The sequence below is a fragment of the Syngnathus acus genome, chromosome 17 (assembly GCF_901709675.1).
Source record: "Syngnathus acus chromosome 17, fSynAcu1.2, whole genome shotgun sequence".
NCBI lineage: Eukaryota > Metazoa > Chordata > Actinopteri > Syngnathiformes > Syngnathidae > Syngnathus > Syngnathus acus.
This window is the reverse complement of record NC_051102.1, coordinates 2313276-2335947: the sequence shown is the minus strand read 5'-3', so window position 1 is coordinate 2335947 and position 22672 is coordinate 2313276. Positions and strand designations below refer to the sequence as shown.

The following is a 22672-nucleotide window of genomic DNA, read 5'->3' as shown; positions in this document are numbered from 1 at the left end:
CAGTTGGATATTCTGTGGCTGCAGATGCACATATTTAGAAATTGCGGCCGCAGGAGGAAAATTGATGACAAACTGAAGCTTTTCCCTAAACGAGAACTCCCTTAAAGAGTGTAAGCAATTGTTTTCTTTCCGAGGTCTGCCCTCTATCAATTACGATGTGTTTGTTTCTTTACAGGCTGTTTTTCTCATTTGGCCATACTGCATTAATCCGCTGTTAAAGCTGTAGTGTTACAATCCCCACTAAGCACACAGCCTGAGGCAACATCACCCGGGCCCCGCACACACTAATGGGCCCGCGACACTAAAACATGTTTTCTTCTTTATTGACACTGATCATAACAGATTAAATGCAAACTTTCTTCATATTAAGTGAAGGATAGGTGACACCAATCTTTTCTAAGTGTTGTTTTGCTCCTGCAGACAGCTTTAACAGATTTCATCTGACACCATCTGAAGGGATGTTTGTCACATAATAACTTGACGTGAGATGCTACTTCTTTTTTCAAAAAATAGATTTTCCTCAGATTAGTAGCAAAGTAAGTTGGAAGTGAAATAATATCTCAATTTTAGGAGAATTTACTAGTTTAGCAATATGTTCACACAAGGTAACAACATATATTAAAATATATATATATATATGTATATAGGTATATATATAGCAAAATATATATATATCTCAGACTTTTTAGGAGTTATTTCTAATATATATATATATATATATATTAAAAAATATATATATATGTATATATGTATATATATAGCAATATATATATATATATATATATATATATATATATATATATATATATATTAGAAATAACTCCTAAAAAGTCTGAGCAAATGAAGAGACAGCCAAAATACTTTATAAAAAAACAAAAAAAACAAAGGCTTACATAAGAACATAGTATAACAAGCAATGGCCACCACTCTCCTTCCGCATGGACTCCCTGCCAGCACCGAGCTTGTTCTCCTGAAAATTTAGTACAAAAAGTGGTGCACTCTAACACTAACTTTCACAGGACATGTTGTCAGGTTCCTTCTTCTTCCTCCACTTCAACACTCACTGACTTATCACTAATGTTTTTCCTCTCCTTCTTGTAAGAAGTTCAGCGTGTTCCGTGATCAATACAGAGTGGAGCTCTCTGACTGCATACATTCTGCGCCTTGGCAGCTTAGCCTATCAATACTCTTTAAATTCTCCTTATGGCCCCAAACAAGCCGTTGCATTATTTAGCAGGCCTACAGTCAATTGCGTATTATCTACACAACATTAACAGGGAAATGGCTTTCTGTGTGGAATCTGTCTAAAAGTAGCTATTGAACAATGTGGCCTGTAGCACCTTTGTCTCAGCGGACAGTCAATGAGGAGGCTTTAGAGCCAAAATCCAATATGGAGATCTCCTTATGTCTTTTCTTTGTATGACATGTTTGTAATTCGAGCTGTCAGACGCAGGAAATGTTGTTTACTCGCACAAATATTTTATACCAAATTGTGAGAGTGCAGGTACTAAAGAGGCAAGAAGTTATCTACAGCAGGTTTTTTATTACAATGTAAATTTTCTTTGTCTCCATTACAAAATGGAACGATGTTTGTTCAATCTAAAGCGGCTACGTGTGTGTATATATGTGTGTGATGAACAGCGATACAAGTATGTCTCATTTGCTGTGGAAATATTTTCCCCATCTCCACCGTTGTAAAATGTTCATTAAGGAATAAATCAAATGAGGCATGACGGCGACCAGGCTGCGGCGCAAATTCAATTTGTATTCATAACAGCCACAAGGAGGTGATCATTCACATGACTTGCTTAACTCACGTTGGTTGCTCCGTGTTATTTAAGAGCCCTCTGTTGTATGTGCACATTCACTGTATGCACTACATGTGTCTAATGATGCTTTTTGCATATCTGCAAATAATTATTTCCAAGCATTGACTAAATTTAAAAGACCATGTGAAGTGTATTCGGGGATTTGTTTATGTTAGCTTGCAAGCTAGCTGGTGGCTAACGCTGATTGGAATATCAGAATCAGAATCAGCTTTATTTGCCAAGTTTGTGCATGCCAAACAAGGAATTTGACTCCAGTTGATCTCAACCTCTGTACAACATTTAAGTGACTAACAACATTCAGATGACTAACAACACTTAAGTGGCAAGAACAGGATATGATTGCCCAGTGATGTCTCTGAGACTCTATGAGTGGTGTGAGTTCATCAGAGCGACAGCCTGGGGCAAGAAGCTGCGTCTGTGTCTGCTGGTTTTGGCGTACAGTGCTCTGTAACGCCGTCTGGAGGGGAGTAGTTCAAACAGACTGTGACCTGGGTGAGAAGGGTCTGTAGAGATGTTACTTGCACGTTTCCTGGTCCTGGACAGGTACAAGTCTTGAATAGATGGGAGGTTGGTCCCGATTATCTTTTCCGCAGTCCTGAGTGTCCATTGCAGTCTGTGCTTGTCTTGTTTGGTGGACGATCCAAACCAGACAGTGATGGAGGTGCAGAGGATAGACTGGATAATGGCAGTGTAGGAGGTCTTCAGTAGCTCCTGTGGCAGGTTGAACTTCCTGAGCTGTCTCAGAAAGTACAGCCTCTGCTGGGCCTTCTTCCGAACAGAGTCTATGTGGCCGACTATTGGAGGGAGGCTTTCGGTGGATGTACTGCCACAACTAAAACATGCAAGGAAGTTCCAAGTTGAAGTAGCACCCAACAAATTCAATATGAGCATAGCATTTGGGAGCGGAGACACTGGCTTGATTTTTCACACTTTGAAGATGTTCATATGAAGTAATAATTATCTAGAATCTAGATTTAACATGATCATGTAAACAAACAATATATTATTATTAAACAACATAACAACATAAATGTGACTATTTGGAATTGTAATCGTTATGAAGTGCTTATTAATTCATTCAGTTCACCAGTTGGTGGGAAAAAAACAGCTCAACTAAAAAAACTATATATAGTTGTTGTCTTGCCTCCAAGTATCCTCATAAACAGATGGAGCCGGTCTATACTCAGAGTTTGATAGCGGGGTAAAGAACAATAAACATATTTAGAGCAGGCGGCAAGGAGGAGAGATGGGAGATGGAAAAGAGGATGAGTTCTCGCCTGTGCTGGAGAGTCTGCCAAAATCCATTACCTAAGTGTTCTTTATCTTTTCCATATGCTTTTGTTGTCTAATCTAGCCCAGCAAATCCTGGATTCACAAAACAAACACACGGATCAGCACTGTCACTTGCACAAACGCGCACGCTCGCAGCGCTGCACAGTGGCCACTATTGGAAATGCACCCAGCCATAGACGCGTGCTTGGATGGATCCATGGCTGGATCGAAAATGTGAGCGAGAGGATGATTGGGAAGATAATCAGACAGCAGCCAGAGGAAATCAAGGAAGCGACAGAGACGCTAACTCGACTTTGTGCTCCGTCGGATCCTCTGCTTTGGCCCTCGCATCCTTGATCCTCTCAGCGTTCTTCCCCCTTCCCCTGCTCTCCTCTTTTAAGGAGGATTGGAGTTTATTCCAGACAATCCACCCCAGTTCAGGAAGTGGAACGAGAGGGACTCATGGAAATGCGGGATCACGGACGGACTTTGGTGGGGGAAAATCGTATCACAATAGTGCTTGGACTCCTATCAGATTTAAGTGAAAGGCTTTAAAAAGACGAGCGCTCGGGCTCAGGGGTAAACTTTTAGATTGTGGGGAGGGGGTGTTGAGACGTCATATTGTCATTGGTGGGCACTCACAGAGAAGGTTGCAGTGAAGGGATGGAATATTTCTTAGCAGGCGGACGCTAGACATATGATTTAGAAATATTCTTAATTATCAAATTAATTCTATAAAAGGAAGCCACAACTTTTTTTTACAATCTTGTATGACACTATAAATCCTATGCATCAGTCAGTTTAGTGATGATTTTGGCCTATACAGTCCACTTTCTTAATGCGTCCCACCCTCCTCTCGGTAGCTCAGTAGGACGCTGTAGGCTAAAGTTATGTAGTGATCGGGCCGGCCCATTAAGCCGAGAAGCAGCATGCTGTGTGAGCAAACATCCCTAATCACAGTTTCTCTTAGACTACTAATGAGCCTCCGCTAATTAGCCTTCTCTCGCCACGTCAATTGTTTCTCTCTCTCGCTCCACTCAGTTAGCCAGGCCTCATTTGTCTGATATAGATTAGTGTGTGTGTGTGTGTGTGTGTGTGTGTGTGTGTGTGTGTGTGTGTGTGTGTGTGTGTGTGTGTGTGTGTGTGTGTGTGTGTGTGTGTGTGTGTGTGTGTGTGGGTGTGTGGGTGGCTAATCAGGCTATTGAAAATCATCAGTAGTTAAAGTGAAGGTTTAGGATGGAAAGTCATCAAAGATTAAAGAGCTTTTTTTTTTACACTAGACTTCAAAAATTGTTCCTGTGATTTGATTCTTAATCAAACAAAACTTTATTATTAAACATCACTATCATTTTTTTTTACTTCACATTAAGTATTGGCAGAACTGGTTGTCAATTTTATGTTAAGTGAGGTTGTTGTCATCTGTTGAATTTAACTAAAGTAGCTTTGTTGCTTTTTAAAAAAAATAATAATCAAGTAATCAGTAAAATAACCTTTTCAAGGTACCTGTGGCAAGACTGAAATTGAAACATGTCAGCTATACAATCTATTTGAGTTTCGGGCCTAGAGGCTGGTCACAGCCATATCTCACACTCTATTGATCCACTCTCAGCTAAGTGTGACCCAGAGCTCTTCATCCCTTCCTTTTTCATATCCTTCCCTCCTTGTTAGTGACCCTGAAAAGTTATAACTGTACTCCTGTCAATTTGGTCCTGAGATTATTAATCTGCAGTTGCTTTACCAGCTCATTTCACCACTGTTGCTGACATACACTTGTCATTTGTGAATAAATAAATACATTAATGCATTAAAATAAATTAAAAATGAATAAATAAACAAATAAACAAATAAATAAATAAATAAATAAATAAATAAATAAATAAATAAATAAATAAATAAATATTGACGAGTGCAACTGCTACTCAGTTTTAACACATCCCTGTCTCTCCAAAAGTTGTCATTGTCTTCATGTTGTACTGCTATTCCAATAACTGATCAAGGATTTTTACCATTGATGAAGGTCCAAAAAAAAAAGCAGGCAGAATTTCATCCACCTTCAGTGTCGGCGTACCCCGTAGGCAGCTTCCTCTGCATCGAAAACCGCGTGAATGGTGTCACATGGTAACAAATTAGGTGGACAGGGCAACAGGGCAGCAGATTGGTGCATTCATCACGAGAGAAATAGATCACGTCAGCGTTGTCTGTTGGCCTATACGTGCTGCTGTGGGCCAACGTGGGGGTGCTTTATCAAATGCAACTGTAGGAAATGAGGCCTTCATGACAACTAATAGGTTTTAGGAGTGAGCGCGGGCTGAGAGTTGTGTGGAGTGCTGCGCAGTATGGACATGAGTGCCACAGTTCCAATAACATTATATTCTATGTAGTAACAATTAGCAGATTGTATGAATTTTGAAGGAGGATTTTAATATCGGCGTGTCCGATTGATCGGTCGAGCTCTAGCTGTTATCTTGCATTTTGTATAGTTTTGATGGTTTCTACAATCGTGATGTGCTATTAAGAGTTGTGTTAAGTGAGTATGGGATCAGGTATCAAAATAAAATCTGACACTGTACACATAATCAATCCTATTCCAAAATCCATCACTTCTTATTTATTAGTTTGCCCCTTTTACATTCATCATCCAATCAAAATCTTTGATGGAGACAGTGATATGATGTAAAAACTGAGTGATCAATTCCCTCAATGTGACCCCCCGCAGGGTTCGCCGGCCACGTTCACGCTCATCCAAAAGGAAGCGACTGGGACGAGCGAAGCGACAGGCAATCATTTTTCCGCGGTACGGGCGAGTAGGCGAAAGCCCATTTTGCTCTGATTAAGTCCTGCCAAAATATTCCATTTGTCAGTGCCACGCGGCTGAGAGAGAGCCCGGCCGACTGTGTCTGTTGACTGTGTCGCCGCCATTTACATTGTTCACTGACAACATCATCATTTGCTGCCTTAATGTCCACCTTCACTTCTGCCTTGCATCCCTCTTTCCTCTGCTCTACATGCTCCCCCCCACCCTTCACCACCTTCATTGCCTTTCTCTCATCCCGCCCGCCCCACCAACCCGACCTCCCAATAGCCTATTTTTGTTTGATCTGCCCTCATTGCAAGGTTGAGTGCAACCGAAGAAGCCAGAGCAGAGAGGGACCTAGTCATTTTCAATGTCATAAATTTCAATCTTCCAATGTTTTCCCCGTCCTCCTCTCCCTCGCTTCATCCCCTTCTCTCGTGGCATCGCCATCACGGGAATTTGTCAATTCCGTGTACCCGGTGTTGTTCTCTCCACTCCAAAACACGTATTGACTATTATCCTGTCTCACGTCTTTGCACACCTCGGCCGCAAAGAAAGCAATTTTCCCCGGGCCGCATCTGTGATGAGATCCAAATGAAAGATCATTAATAGCTGCTTCCGAAAGAAATGGAGTCCTGTCTCCTATTTTAAATATGATCATTCCTTTCCCCTCGCATGCGCTCGCCGGCTCTTCCGACGCTGGCGTACATGAGCACGTAGTCACATTTGGGTCTCTCTTAACACTGATGTGTATGAGTTGGGGGAAGCCCAAAGGCCATACATCTATCTATACACTCAGAAGCCACAACTTTAGGTACACCTGCACATCTAATGAGCGTCATTCTTGATGGACGTTGGCAGACAGGTAATAAAAATGCCAGAGTGAACCCCAATGACAACAATAAGCAATGTCATGACAGTGTCACTCAAAGTTGATGTCCAATGGCCCCATTTGACACATCTGTGATCTTCCGAGCCAATTTTAAATCAGCCACACATGGACGTCTGTAAATGCAACGTGCCACAGGATTCAAGCCAAAGTTCTCTAACAATTTATTGGCTGCACTCCACTCTCACAACGGCGTAAACTACCTTTTTGTAAAATTGACCAGTTCGAACGGGTCTGTAAAAAGTACTAAAACTTAGATGAGTTTTAAATTACAAACCTGGGATGAAAATAGGGCACTTAAAATAAAAGTTTTTTAACAGACTAAGCAGTAGCTACTATAGCTAATGTCGACCATGAGAAAAAAGCCTGTTTGGCTTAATAAAGTTGTGAAATGTAATTTAGGAATTAATCATCATTCATTAGCCCACAGGGGTCGTTCTTCCTGCTGTTGCTCTCATCTCCTCGTGACTTAATGTTCTCGCTCTCATCCAGGCATCGTGGGTGCTTGGATCACTGCTCACCAGAGCGCGACCCATTTGCACGCTGGCTCGGCAACTTTACCTCCTACCTGCCCGCACGCTCCCCTCCCGATGCTCGTTAGCATCCTATTAGCATTTCATTAGCATGGCTTCAGTGTGATTCCGCTAAACGTTGTCCCACAGATCTGTGGACTCATTTCTTCTCTTGGTACAGAAGAACTTTTAACACAAGGTCAATAATAATAATGTGGAAGTACTTATGCCTAAAAAAAAAAACAGTTTTATTGTAATGTTTGATCTTTGTCTTTTGTTAACACATTTTGTTTCTGACAGATACTATTTTTTGTTTTAGCCTTCAAGTATTTGATGGAGCTTTATATTAGCCCTGCACTGGATCAGTTTAGTGTGACTTAGAACCTCTTTAGGTGTAACAATCACTTGAAGGACAAAGCTGACATGCTGTGTTGCGACAATGACGCACACCCACGTACACACACACATAGCCATATACTACCTCACATGAATGGAGTCAAATTCATTTCAATGTCTTGGCTAGAAAGACACAGTAATTAGCCAGGTGAGCGGAGCGGGGTGGGGTCACGTTCAGGCAATTAAGAAAGTGACAGCCTATCCAGTGTCGTGACAGGCACGCACACACATATACTCGCACACACACATGTCGGACATTCATATTCTTGACTGTTTCAAAAGTATTTGCAAAGCAGGTAATTACCATGGAAACTGGATATCTGTCACCTATAGTCTCCATGTCTGCTTTACATTGGATGGATGGACGGACGGATAGAGTATTTTTGGACATAATAATTCCAACACTGTGATGAATATCTCATCTGTACAGTTAAGTCGAGTGACTTTTAGCTCTCTCCTCCTTTGTCTACCATCGGTGCAGCACCAAATTGTGTGTGTGTGTGTGTGTGTGTGTGTGTGTGTGTGTGTGTGTGTGTGTGTGTGCGTGTGTGTGTGTGTGTGTGTGTGTGTGTGTGTGTGTGTGTGGCAGAGGTGGCAGGATACAGTTATAAATGGCCATCATTTCCCCAACCACTCCGTCGTTCTCCATTGTGGAGCGGACGTCACCGCGGGGCATAAGAGAGGTGATGTGTGTGTGAATGTGTGTGTGTGTGTGTGTGTGTGTGTGGAGGGGGGGTAATAGAGAAAAAGCAGAGGGGTAGAGAGTCCCGCGAGAAAACCGTGACAGCAGAGTCCGCCACAAAGCCACGATGACATCAGTGTGTGGAGATGAGAAGACAATTGACTAAAATTACGAGGTGAGTTTTCATTTCAGACAGCAGTAGAGGAATTTGGAGGTCACGAGTCTGAACTTTCACAGTCAAACACTTTTTCTTCACATTCATTTGACCTAATATATTTTGGGATTTGGATCTAATTTTCTAGTCAGATTTTTTTTTTCAGTGAACTCGGCTCCATTTACTTAACCACCAACTGACTTATCGCATATTACTGAGTCACATATTTGTGAAACTCTTCTTTGTTTGTGTTGACTGTCTTCTACTGCCCCCAGTGGCCAAGTTACAAACAACACAATGCAGTGTAATTTTATACTACTGTCTAGGGATGGGCAAATACAGATTTCAGTTATCAGTAGTGGAAGTAAGGCCTAACTAACTAACTAACTAACTAACTAACTAACTAACTAACTAACTATCTGCACCACATGATCAACCCTCTTTGCCATCCCCACTCTGAGAACCCTTAAGTATCTAATTCAAGCCACTGCTTCTGCCTTCATTGAATTCACTTAAGAACCGTTTCTTAATTGTATTTCATTTGGCATCCATAGACTTTCCGATTTAAAACTGTTCAAGACTGTTGGCTGTGTGCACCAATTATGAGCTTAGACATTATCCCCTTTTCTCTCTGATGGTTTGAAACCAGTTGGGTCCAAGAGATTAAATTGATCCATAAAAAGCAAGTGAAGATAAAGATAAACACTTTGACCAGGATGGACCGGTGATTTGGAACACAGTCACTTCCAGATTTCATGAGTTGCTGTAGAAAATGTGAAATCCACTTTGCTTTTGTCTCATTAAGTAGGCCTCTTCTGTCGGGCAAATTTTCATTTCATTCATTTTCACAAATTATTTTGTAACATTTCGTGCACAAGTTGTACCTAATTAGTGGCAACAATTTTTTAATTTGTAATGTAATAAATGTACACCTGTTTCATCGCTGCATATTTTTATTTTGTGAGAACATATTTGTGGCTGCAAATGAATAATTCTTGCGCTCATTGTACCTACAGTATTTCACGACACTATTATTAGATTAAAATTTTGCATGGTTGATATTTTACAAACAAATCACCATTTTGGTTTTATGTTGACTTATTTCAAGGTAACCATTCTTTTTTTCCCTATGTCATGTTGTGTGAGGAGTGTGAAGTACCACAATATATGAGAAATTTCTTCTAACCAGCGGCCGGTTGAACTGGATCGAAGACACACGTGAGAGGGAGGAGGCTGCTGGTTGACAGGAGGCCTTTCTAAATCCCACACTCATCCATCATAAGTGGCGTTGGCGCGCTCTGAAGGCCTCATAATAGCCTTTTGCATTTTGTGCCTTCTGGATTCCATCGGGGTGGGAGGGGGACACAAAGGTGCAGATGGGGGTTTCATTCGTTTTCTTTCTGTTTTTTTAACTCATCATCATCCAACTCTCTCCTTCATGCTCTTTTCCCTACATTTTCGGGAAAATCACTATCTGAATTGGAAAAGGGACCCTGGGGCCAGAAGGCGCGGCGGCCGTGTTTTTTTTTTTTTTCTCTTTTGGATAATTGACTCTCTTTGCCTGCTTGCATATAATTCATCAGTGGAAGAGACGCTGATGACCTCACAACCTTGCAAACACGCACTTCCTATCTTCTCGCATGCATTACTCACTCGCATGTATGCATGCGCGTGGATACAAATGCACACACATAAAGCAAGAGTTTCGTTTGACCCCCCCCTCCACACACGCACACACACACACACCTCCCTCCACCTGCCCCAAAGGAGCCAGCAGGCTGGAATGAGAAGAGGGAGCAAGCGGCAAGTTATCGGATGAAAAAGCTGAGATGATAGATGGGGCACATTGTGGCATTATGAATGAATTAGACCTCCCAAATACCTTGAGCAGTGCAAACTGTCAGCCGGTGTCTTTGCTAATCTGCCAGCAAATGGAGCCACTTCTACATTAAAAGGGTCCAAGCGGCGAGCGGGCAGAATTAATTGAGCAATCAGGCTATTAAAGAGAAACATCATCCTGAGCCCTTTTTTCTGCTGTCGCACCATTCATCACTACCCCACAACACAAATTTGATCTCCAGCTCCCGTTTCTCCTCTTCAAACAGATGAGCTTTACTGTGACGAGACAGGAGTAGCTTTTGTCTTCTTTCCTACTTCATCATGGCTGTCGGTGTTTTCTTAAGGACCTCATCTCGCACACTCTATGCTATTTTTCAAATCATGTATTGTTTGGCAATACTACTATGATTTGGAGACTTAATATGTGTTCCTTACCTCCTCTTTCTTTACCTTAAGTTTCATTTTTAGTCAAACCTTCATTCAGAGGTGGCAAAATTGTACTCTCACTGTAGAGTACTGAGTACAATTCTTTACAATACCTATTTTATAACTTGACAAAATAAGAAAAATAAATATTTCTCTGTACACAAGATAGTTTCCCTCTTTAACTTCAACTTCTTCAGAACTTGGAGGAGGGAAACATCTAAAACACGCGTGACTCCACAGACTTCAACATGCCTACTTCACTTTTTCAGCTATTGGTTAACTTTTTAAATTTTGTACGGGACGCATCTTATGACACAAACAAACTCACACACACGCTATCGCAAAACCACAGGAGTCTAGCGCTCTCTGGCGGCCAGAATGGGGAATTGCTAAAGTGTTACTACCGTACAATATCTAATACTATTTCGGTAAATAATCCATCCATCCATCCATTATCTGTACCGTACAAGAATAAATATATGGATAATATGAATGAGGAAATGAATTTATTTCTATTGTCTAGTTGTATTAAATAAAATCCTACGGCACCTTACAATACAGTAAATAATCATTCTCTATGTTACATGTGTCTTTGTGTTGTCCAGCTGGTTTTTACTTCTTTTCAAGACTTGACAAAGCTAAACTTTTTAGACTCCACTGACACACGGAGTGACTTGTCTGTTGGTGTTGTCAACACTATTATTCTCTGTAAAGTAAAAGGGAGAGAGGTGCCATTATTCCCACTAGTCCAAAAAAATGGAAGTAAAACAAACATGAATCCTGTGATGTGTATGACACCTGAGTGATTGATCCTGGCGTTTTCGCCACACTGTAGAGAATCCACAGAGGAACCATTATAACTGAAGAGAATGCAAGTAATAGTCCCAGAGCGTGTCCCCACCAGGGGTATTGGTAGTCGTTATTGTACTTCAGAGGAGTGAATTGGACAAGGAAGAAAAGTAAGACACCCTATGAAGGTAAGATGAAGAGGAAAATGTAGTTAACAATTTCGCTACAATATGTAATAACACTTACAAGAGAGAGGTAATAATGTAATTTGTTCCGTGAACATGCTTGTAACTTACAGTAATGACATTATTTTTAAAGACATTAAACTTTGCACTTTTTTTCTGCATCAATTCGATGGACATTGTGCTGTTCCATCTGCTGTACGCATATTTTGCCTTATTTAGTAGGGTTAAAATATTACAAGCATTCCTGGAATTGTCATTGGAGGATCAGTGGACTGAAAAATGAGGTTTACTTACAGTAGACAAAAAAGGCGTAACATACTTCCAAGAGTATTTCATATAAAGGGAAGGTCGATAGCCAATCATATCCTGGATTCTATCGTAATAATTATCAGCACCTTGAAGACGGATATAAGATTATCAGATTATGTTATAGATGACATATTTTGACTTTATTGTGTGTGTCTTCAAAGCTCACCATATATCCATCCTATGCAAAGTGATTCCAAAAGGGCAAAGGTGAACAGCGGGATGCCACTGCAGGCATAATAGTCAAAAAGCTGAAAAATATACAGCCCTCCCTGCAAGCCATATAAATAAACATCAGAAAATCTGGAGCATTAAAAATGTACCTTGTCCATGTCCCAATGAATAGAAAACATCAAAAAGAGCTGGAAATATTTGAACAAACTCACCTCAGTGACCATACAGAGGCCAACACATAAGGAAATACCACAAACTACCAGCAGCAGTATTTTACGTCGGTGTCCAGTGAAAAACATGGATGGGTACAAATCTGATATAGATGTGACCAATCCTTCAAGATACACAAACTGTGGAGGGAATACATTTAATATTATTATTGTTGTTGTGAAATAGCAGTCATTGTTTTGAATCCATGCCTATGGATGGATATCTTGACTAATGTGCCATATGGTAAGTTAAAATGTAAAATAATATTAATAGTTTCACCTGACTGTCCAGTCCCAGAAAGATAATCATGATGAAGAAGAAGGCAGCCCAGAGTTGTGGTAAAGGCATCATGGCTACTGCCCGAGGGTAAGCAATGAATGCCAAGCCCGGACCTGCAAGCGACCCGTAGCCGAGGTCAATAGATAATTGAGATAATTTTGTACAGGCAACGATCGGAAAGCATGATTTTGTGTGCAGTGACGTAGACTCGTCTCGGGGTGTCCTGAATGGTCGTACCTGATTCAGCTACTTCCGAGATGTCAATCCCCAGCTCGTATGACATGAAGCCAAGCACAGAGAATATTGCAAAGCCAGCGACAAGGCTGGTTGCACTGTTCAGGAGGCACAGTGCAAACGTGTCTCTGGAATAAAGAAAGTCACACGTGTAACATGGAAGAGCGAAATGAGGAGGTGTTGTGAGTATCAGTGTTTCTTACTTGTAACAGTTGTTATTGTATTTGTTATAACTTCCCAAAGATGGCAAACAACCTACGCAGACAGCGTAGGAGAATAATATCTGGCTCGCTGCATCCATCCATACCTGTGTTTTATACAATGTTGCCATGGTTACCATGAATAAATAACTTTACTAATGACTTGATTCTAAAAGTAACTCAATTAAATTGCAAGTTGCTCTGCGATCCATATGTACCATATTTTTACGACACAAACTGAAAATAGAGTGACTGTATTTCCAACATGAAAATATGAATGTGCCATTGACGGTTATAGACGTCAAAGATATGAACTGGGTTGGCAGTGAATGAGTTAAAGTGAAGCTGAGGAACTTCTCTATTAAAACTATTTATGCAGTTTGGGAAAAAATATATAGTCGAAAAGATGTTTGCCTCACTTGCGGCTCAGACAGACGTGCGGGATCGGGAGAGACATAAAATCGAATTCCATCCATGGCCCCAGGCAAGGTCAGACCACGGACCAGCAAAGCAATCATCATCACATAGGGAAATGTGGCCGTGAAGTAGACGACCTGTAAGGAGATCACATCAGCACAAGTTGGACTTTTTCTCGCGTGCTAGCTTTTGAGTGTGTCATTATTGTTTAGCAGATCACCTTTCCTGAAGACTTAACACCTTTCCAGACACAGAAGTAACACAGAATCCAACTGAGCACAAGACATCCAGCCAGGTCCCAGCGAATACTTCCCATTTCCTCAATCCCTCCAGATAAATTCAGGACCCTCCTCCTACATCAAAACATTTTATTTGTCTCTGAGTCTGGAAGTCATGAGCCAGCTTGACTGAGTATAGAATACATACTGCCAGAATTCTTCAACAGAAGAAGTTGCATTTGCAGAGATGTTGGTTTTTGAATGAGCGTTACGATAATCAACACAGTGCCCTGAAAAAGAAATTTTTGATATGAGCCTTTTTTGTAGAATTTGTCTTTTACAGTGTTAAAGTGTGTTTTGTATTTTTGTTTATTTCACATGCATATTCCCTACTTGTAAATATATTGTACCTGTGTTCCAGCTATTGTTGCAGCTAGCCCAGGGGAGTTCCGAGTTGAAGGAGGAAAAAAAGTAGAGGAAACCCCATGCCAGGATGATGATGTAATACATTACCGTTAACAGCATGACCATTAGACTACCATAGCCAATACCTACAAACAGTTTAGCAATCCGAATATCAAACTGAAATCTCCTTCATCTGCTTCTGTATTGAATGTATGTACCTTCAAGTAAAGGACAAATCTTCCTCCAACATGTGATTCCGCCTTGACCCGTTAACTGTCCCAAAGACACCTCTATGAAGAAGATTGGTATTCCGAGGGTCACCAGGAACACCAAGTATGGCACCAAGAAGACACCTGAGAGGAGACAACTGGCTGACAAGACTTATTACAAAAAACAGGTGTGTTGTGTGTCCTCTTACCGCCTCCATTTTTGAAGCAGAGATATGGAAATCGCCACACGTTCCCCAGACCGATGATTTCTCCAACCACTGCTAGAATAAACTCTCTCTTGTTGGCCCACTGGCCTCTCTTGATCAGCAGAGGATCATTTAGATCGTGATCACTTCTCAGTGGATTTATTTCTGGACTATTTGTTGGCTCCATTTGGACTTTGACCTGCTCTTGAGAATGTAAATAACATGTCGTAGACCATATGCACAACCAACACATTAGGCATTCCACTGGAAAGCTTCACTGTCAATATGTTACGAGCTCCTTGGACCATCTAATCATGCAACAGTGACCTTCTGGAGGGTCGTATATGTCATGCACATTTCTCATTTTTCATTCCGTTCACCATATCTGCAGTCTGTTCCAAAGGTCCTTCAAACTTGCCATTGGGCTCTATAACTTAGGAGGAGTACGCTCAACATGGATATGTCTAGTGGCTTGAAAAAAACATTAGTAACAATTCCAAGGCACGACAAAGTCAAAGTGGCCAAACTGTACAAAAGTTCACATTAGTTTCTTCACGACCTACACAGATGCCTCATCACAGTCATTTTATAGCGCTTCACCAATTTCCAGATTCTCTCCGTGAGCTTCATGCCATCTGTCTGTGTCTGTTTATGAGTGCAAGATATTCATTATTAACTCCTCAGTAACCATTTTAACTGGATGGCATATTCATTGACTGTATGCTTTACAGTGCCAAAGTAAAGTGTTTTTTTTTTTTTAGTTGTTTTCCTAGAGTAATTATATCCATGATGCTACATGACACTAGGTTTAAAGTTACATACCTAATAAAAAACACTGCAAAAACTGTTAAAATCAATCATGACAATTTATTGCAGCAGTTAGCGTAAGTTTTGAACAATATTTAATGGAAGAGAATCAATTCAAGCAGAAATGATCAGATACAATTTATCAGTAGAATCCAACATCACACATGCAATGATGTAATTGGCCATAATCATGTGACATCTGCATCAATTATGACTAATATTTAAATGTACCTTGAGCTGTGTTTGCTTGGATCCAGTTGTTCTTTCTGAGGACGTTGTAGTCTTGTTGCAGATTTTAAGTGTCAGTGATGCTTTGACGTGACGCCCTCAAGATAAATTGGACCAATAGGAAAAGAGTGATATGACCTCTGTTCCTGTCCACCTTTCTTCTTTGTTCCCTCCCATTTTCAGTCATGCCCGTAAAGCGTAGTTTGAGACACCAAAATACTTCACTCTGTGAAATAAATAAATAAATAAACAAATGAATAAACGAATGAATTAATGAATAAATGAATGCATGAACGAATGAACGAATGAATAATTGAATGAATGAATGAATGAATGAATGAATGAATGAATGAATGAATGAATGAATGAATGAATGAATGAATTGATCTCATGTTACTCTGTAGTTCAATAAAATTCTTCAACATGAATATTTGCCACAATCCCCCAGTTGGGACAAAACCTTTGCATCAATGAATTAGCTATTTCCATAAACGTCTCTGTGCAGACAGAAATGAACACTTGTTCATTTGTTTGCCTCTTCAGGTAAGCTTTGCGGTACATCTTGAGCAATAGCCTTGGTTATTGTTTCACCAGTGAATTCACTACATATTTCGACATTTGACTGGAATACTGGGAATGGTGTCAAGTTGCAATTAGCACGTGATATAGTTAAATTATAATTCGTGTAGTTTTCTCTTGTCAAAACGTTTTGCTCAACTATATTTTATACTCTGTGTGCAATTTGTTGGGTTTTGTATAAATTTATTGAGCACCGTGATTTAGTGTGCCTGGTACATTTGCGCCCTCTAGTGGTAAACAGAAGAGTCACTGCCTTGGTTGTATTACACGGAGGTACTGTACATTGTCTTTAATCTTTAAAATTTCCATTGAACGAGGGAAAAAATTCGGTCGAAAATTGCTGAAGCGTAGTACACTAAAAAAATGAAATCAATATGGGAGTTCTCGTTAGTCTAACATTGTACACGCTTTCACTTTGCAAAAGTGACTTTTTTTGCACCACAAGAGGGCTGCAAATTATCCCATAGCTTCCATGGTGGGTTAGTCACTCAGGAAACTTTCAGAAGTGATACCATCATAAACGATGCGGTCAACATGGGACTGCACTACATCCTGCACCACCTGGACACCCCAGGAACGTACGCCAGGATCCTGTTTGTGGACTCCAGCTCGGCGTTCAACACCATCGCTCCTGACATCCTCCAACAGAAGCTCATCCAGCTCGCGGTGCCTGCCTCCACCTGTCAGTGGATCACCAGCTTCCTGACCAACAGGAGACAGCGTGTGAGGCTGGGGACCATCACATCCGACATCCGGACCACCAATACTGGCGCCCCTTAGGGGTGCGTCGTCTCCCCACTGCTCTTCTCTCTCTACACTAACGATTGCTCTTCAGGTGATTCTCCTGTGAAGCTCCTGAAGTATGCAGACGACACCACTCTCATCGGACTGATCCAGGACGGTGACGAGACTGCGTACAGATAGGAGGTGGAGCGGCTGATCCACTGGTGCAGCCAAAACCACCTGGAGCTGAACCCGCTCAAGACCGTGGAGATGATAGTGGACTTCAGGCGAGACCCTTCACCACTTTCACCCCTCACTATCCGCAGTAATACTATTCTCTCAACAGACACCTTCAAGTTCCTGGGAACCACAATCTCTCGAGACCTGAAATGGACCAGCCACATAGACTCTGTCCGGAAGAAGGCCCAGCAGAGGCTGTACTTTCTGAGACAGCTCAGGAAGTTCAACCTGCCGCGGGAGCTGCTGAAGACCTTCTATACTGCCATCATCCAGTCTATCCTCTGCACCTCCATCACTGTCTGGTTTGGATTGGCCTCCAAACAAGACAAGCACAGACTGCTACGGACAATCAGGACTGCAGAAAAGATAATTGGAATCAACCTCCCATCTATCCAGGACTTGTACCTGTCCAGGACCAGGGAACGTGCAAGTCACATCTCTACAGACCCTTCTCACCCAGGTTGCAGTCTGTTCGAACTACTCCCCGCCGGACGGCGTTATAGAGCTCTGTACGCCAAAACCAGCAGACACAGAGACAGCTTCTTCCCCCAGGCTGTCGCTCTGATGAACTCACACCACTCTTAGAGTCTCAGAGTCATTGCTGTGCAATAACATCCTGCTCTCCACGCCTTTTTTGAATTGTCTGTATTATGTGGACTATGTGTCCACTCTGCATCCATTGCAGCCTGGTTATCCTAGAAGAGGGATCCTCCCATCTGTGGTCTCTTCTCAAGGTTTCTCATTTCCACTAGTTGGAGTTTTGAGTTTTTCCTTGCCCTCCTGGGAGTTTAAGATCAGGGGATGTTTGAGAATATTTGTCAATTTTCGCACATATCCTGAGTGTTGTTAGTCACCTAAATGTTGAACAGAGGCTGTGATGTACCAAAGTCAAATTCCTTGTTTGGCACGCTCAAACATGGCGAATAAAAATTCTTGAATCTTGAAAATCTACAAAAGTACAATATGAATCCATGAGGTAATCAGCATATAACAATGTGTCATTTATGATGTCATTTTAGAAATCTATAAGTTTTGAGCTGGCAGTGCCAAGTAGTAGGCAATAGCTGACAGGCCTGCAAGTATTTTTTGTAAACAGCAATGATTTTGTCATCACTGCGCCAAGTTACATTTCTGTTTTTTAAAAGCAACAAACTGACGATGCTTGGTTGCTAAATGCTAAAGATGAAAGATCAAAGGACGTTGGGTCACGTGCGTTTCATTCTCGCGGCACTCTTTTTGAGTATGTGCGCGCTTCCGGTGGAGTGCATGACGACCAGGGCTGACCAATCAGATAGCTTCTTTTCCTCGACACGCGTCCCGTTGCTATGCCGTTGCTACTGGCTGAAAGTTGGAGTATCCCCTCAGATTTGATAACGTCCCACCGCGGTAGCAGCATCCAAGGCTTTGCATCACCAACTCATTTCCCTCGGTGTGTTTAACTCAAGTAAGAGAGTAAAATTGTTTTTTTTTAATTGATACGTAACCTTGTATGCGTGGATGTTGTAACGTCTGGGGAAAGTATTGCGTATTGTTTAGGAAGAAGGGTCGAAAAAAAGGGAAAAAAGGGGGTAAAAGCAAGATTCGCCATACAAGTCGTGAATACGTTAGGGTTTATTTTGACAAGATTACTTTCTTTTGTTCTGCACATGTGCCAAAAATACTTTCACTGTCTTAAGTTAAATAACGTACGTTGTGAATAGACGAACAAAAATGCTAGTCATAACTGGAAAATATAAAAATAACTTTTATTGTATGTATTTTCCCTCCTTCTCTTTCTTTTTCAGATTAGATGGTGAATTTTTGAAGGTCCAAAGCTGGAGGTTTTAAGGCTTCAACAAGAATCAAGAATCGCACAACCTGGACTGGCCGTTATAGGGCATGTACAGTATGAACACACAACTGTTACACTCACATTCACATCTAAGAACATTTTTAAGTTTTCCTTGAACCCAACATGCATGTTTATGGACTGTGGGGGGGAAACACAAGTACATGTTAAACATTGAAACATGCGAATGTTTCACAGGGAGGCTGGAACACACATTCAAACCCTGAACCTCACAACTGTGAGACATGCTGTTGCTAGGTAAAGATCCATGATCTGGTCATTAAATCCTAATATTAGCCAAAAATGCTCTCTCTGTCAGCAAGCTCACACATTCTCTGCTTGTAGTTAATTTCTTAAAGATGGAAAGAAACACGTGTGGGAGCCTGAATAATATGCAAGAGATCTAATGTAGAGTGGCGATCAAGTTCAATGAAAAATGGCAACTTTTGGGGGTAAAATGAGGCCGTTTAGAATGTCAAATTGACTCTTTGGTGAACGCCTGCTGTTCCCCCAGCGGCCTATAGATGGTGCCAAACATAGGGAGTATACTGTACAATGGACACCTCGTTGTGAGAATCTCGATGCCTGCAGTTGCACCACCAGAAAGTCCAGCTGGAGAGCGGACCGCCTTCCGTGCAATCTCACTGGAGCGCCGTCTGACAAATTAGCATAGGGCCAATCATGACTAGCTATGCAAATATCCTCCATGACCACCATTGTCCTGGGACGCTCTTATGTGAAGCTGCTAGATTAAACACCTCACTTGCAGTAGAAGCAAAGAGCAATCGATACGCGCATGTTTAGAAAAGAAGAGAAGCAACCAGAAGTTCGCTTTAAATTGGATTTGGGATTTTATGTACAACATGACATTTGAGGAAATAACTGGAGATAACTCTCAAGAAAGGTATGGAGCTGCAACACTCTTTTCCTTGTTATTTTTTTTCTTTGCTGTGGCGCGTGCATGGATCGTTGCAGGCCGGCGCGTGCGTATATAATACGAATATGTAAATTAAGCAGAGAGGGGGAAAAAATCAAAGTGTTCTGAAAGACCCGGTGTACTTTATTACCTCAAACGACGCTGCAAACGGCTTGAAAGTGAGGCAAGCGCACTGTGCATGTCCACGTTCAAAAAGTGCTAACATCTACCTCTTGCGTTTGCCATCGTTGGCAAAAAGACGTTCAAAGACACGCAAATATGATTTTTAAAAGAGTCCGCTTAACATCGGCCGAAAGGTGCAACTTTCATGTGCGTTTTTGTTAATGTGGCAACTTTTTTTTGGAACGGCGTTGCAGAATGGATTCGGTGGCGAAAGCGTTAGAAGAGGTCCTGACCAGAGCCTTACCACAGGGCTGCATAACTGTGGGCGTCTACGAGGCAGCAAAGTCCCTCAATGTGTAAGTACGCCTTTATAAACTCCTATTACACAATTCATAGTTCCATGCATACCGGCTTTATTTTTTCTTCATCACACTGTTGTATGCACAGGACCTTTTTTCATAAACAATGATCCATTGTCATCTTTTCTTCCTCAGGGACCCCGACAATGTGGTCTTGTGCATCTTGGCGGCTGATGACGAAGATGTGAAAGACGTGGCCCTGCAGATCCACTTCACCCTCATCCAGGCTTTCTGCTGCGAGAATGACATCAACATCCTGAGAGTGAACAACACCCGGCGCCTGGCTCAAATTCTGGCGGCGGGAGGAGGAGGGAAGCAGAGCGGGGGCGAGCCCATGGACCTGCACTGCGTGCTTGTCACTGTAAGTACACTCACTCCGTGGTATGCTCTCATTGCATCGAAGTTTTTTTTTTCTCTGACACGGGTGTGAATTCCTACAATGACGCCCTACTTCTCTAAGCCAACGTCGGCGGTCTGGTCGCTTCCTTTCATTCAGGTCATATCAGGGCATCAAATCGATGGCAACTGGTTTCACACGACATTAGTGTCGGCTTCATCGGTTCATGCACGTAGACAAGATAGGACAGCTCCCAGCATGAGTGTTGGTGTGGAAACCGAGGCACGCCCCAAACACCAATTGTATCATGCTCCTAGGATTCATAAATAGTCGTTTGCTAATATTCCATTCAGTTGCAGAAAAAAGGTTGTGGAGCCTCTTCAAGGCCAAATTGTTAGTTTGAACGGAAACCTCCGTACTTTGTCAAAATAAGGCTTGCCCCTTTTTTGAACATCTCCATAAAAGTACATCAGGAGAGGTAAAGTGATCCGTGGTTGAAATTTTAATTTGCTGATTTTGTATTTGCATTGTGACAATAGGTTCAAAATGAGCTTTTGTGCTCCTATGTTACCGGTAAGATGCTTTTTTGTTGTCATTAGCTCGTTTTGGATTTTTATGGATGTCACATTAACAAAGCTATAAGAAAAAATGTTGACATCACGTCCAGTTATCTTTTTTTCATCTCAGTAAGAATGCTTTGTACGTTAAGAAAACAAAGCATTATTTTGTGTGCAATGGGTTCCAAATTAGAAAGTCAAGCTACTGGACTTATAATTGGGTGCAAAAAAATGTGAGTGGGACAATTTGTACATTTACTTAAGTACAGAGTGTGAGTACATTTACCACCTCTGCAGTATAAATATGCATGGTAGTATAAGAGTTTCTCATGCAAACCTTTGACTATGTGCATACATGAAGGCTGCTTCACGTGACTGAAACTAAGTCCCGTGTGCATTTCGGTAAACATACACATGACTCCTCCCGCCTGTGACTTGCGAGGAATGTCGGTAGAAGGGAATACCTCATGCGCGCACGCACACTCACAGAGGCCACTTGTCCGGTGTTTAGGTGACTCAACTTCTCCTTTCTTTTCCAGAGCCCCGAGTCTTCCTTGTGGAAGGACCCGGCCTTGAGCAAAGTGAACCTCTTCTGCAGGGAGAGTCGCTGCATGGACCAGTGGGTGCCCATCATCAACCTGCCCGAGCGATGAAAACAAAAGAAGAAAACACATTCTAAATCTGCACCGCAGTGGATGTTTTACCAGCTGCAGATCAAGTTCCGAAGCAGCGTTCGGGTTGGATAACAAAACAACCCCCCCCCCCCAAAAAAAAAAACAGACCCTGTTGCGTAGTTGGGATGAATTTAAAAAAAAAAAGAAGAAGTGGGACGGGAATTTCCACTTGTTTTGGAGTTGTGTCTGTCCGTCGTGGCAAGCGGCCCTTATGTCGTCACGGATGACGAAAATGAAGCCGGCCGGGTTGCTTTTGTTGGCGTCAAAGCCGGACGTGGCGCAGGCAGGAGGATTACATCATATGCTGCCATCGCTGTTGCTTCACGGCCTGTGTGACACGTTTCAGGAAAGGCGGAGAGTCGGCCGGAACTCTGAGCCGAGGCCTGGGCATCTCTGTTCAAACAAAGCACTTAAAGCACTGGACCTTTTACTATTTGATTTCATATTTCATTCAACTGTTAATATTGATGTTGTTGTAATTTAAAAAGGGAAGGGCTATTATTAGACATCCAGTGAAGTGTGTATTTAATAATTCCTATGCTAAGTACAATTGTCGTGTTACAATTTTAAGTTATTTTCCAATATATTTAAGTATATTTATGTTGTTGTTTTTTTACTTTTGCAGAATCTGACTGGACACGTGTTCTGATGTCAATAAAAAAGATATTTGTTCTGA

General features: G+C 41.7%; 2 protein-coding genes across 3 annotated transcripts; one reads left to right on the top strand and one right to left on the bottom strand.

Moving 5' to 3' along the window:
* Nucleotides 1-11284: 11284 nt before the first annotated feature.
* Nucleotides 11285-15816, bottom strand: LOC119136700 (sodium- and chloride-dependent GABA transporter 2-like). Of its 2 annotated transcripts, none has more exons than XM_037275372.1 (15): nt 15664-15816; nt 14629-14824; nt 14429-14563; nt 14216-14356; nt 14014-14095; nt 13808-13940; nt 13590-13724; nt 13174-13277; nt 12974-13098; nt 12737-12849; nt 12460-12597; nt 12243-12345; nt 12062-12162; nt 11592-11762; nt 11285-11499 (listed from the first exon to the last, which is right to left on the bottom strand). In XM_037275372.1, exons 2-15 carry the CDS (start codon nt 14810-14812, stop codon nt 11416-11418), a joined length of 1749 nt encoding a protein of 582 aa, XP_037131267.1. In that variant the 5' UTR covers nt 14813-14824; nt 15664-15816; the 3' UTR covers nt 11285-11415. The 2 variants fall into 2 exon arrangements, with proteins under 2 accessions (XP_037131267.1, XP_037131268.1); XM_037275373.1 differs by having other exon boundaries at nt 14629-14827; nt 15664-15767.
* A 3917-nt stretch (nt 15817-19733) lies between these two features.
* LOC119136739 (growth arrest and DNA damage-inducible protein GADD45 alpha-like) lies at nt 19734-22672 on the top strand. Its single transcript, XM_037275444.1, has 4 exons — nt 19734-19934; nt 20324-20425; nt 20564-20789; nt 21862-22672. Exons 1-4 carry the CDS (start codon nt 19885-19887, stop codon nt 21973-21975), a joined length of 492 nt encoding a protein of 163 aa, XP_037131339.1. The 5' UTR covers nt 19734-19884; the 3' UTR covers nt 21976-22672.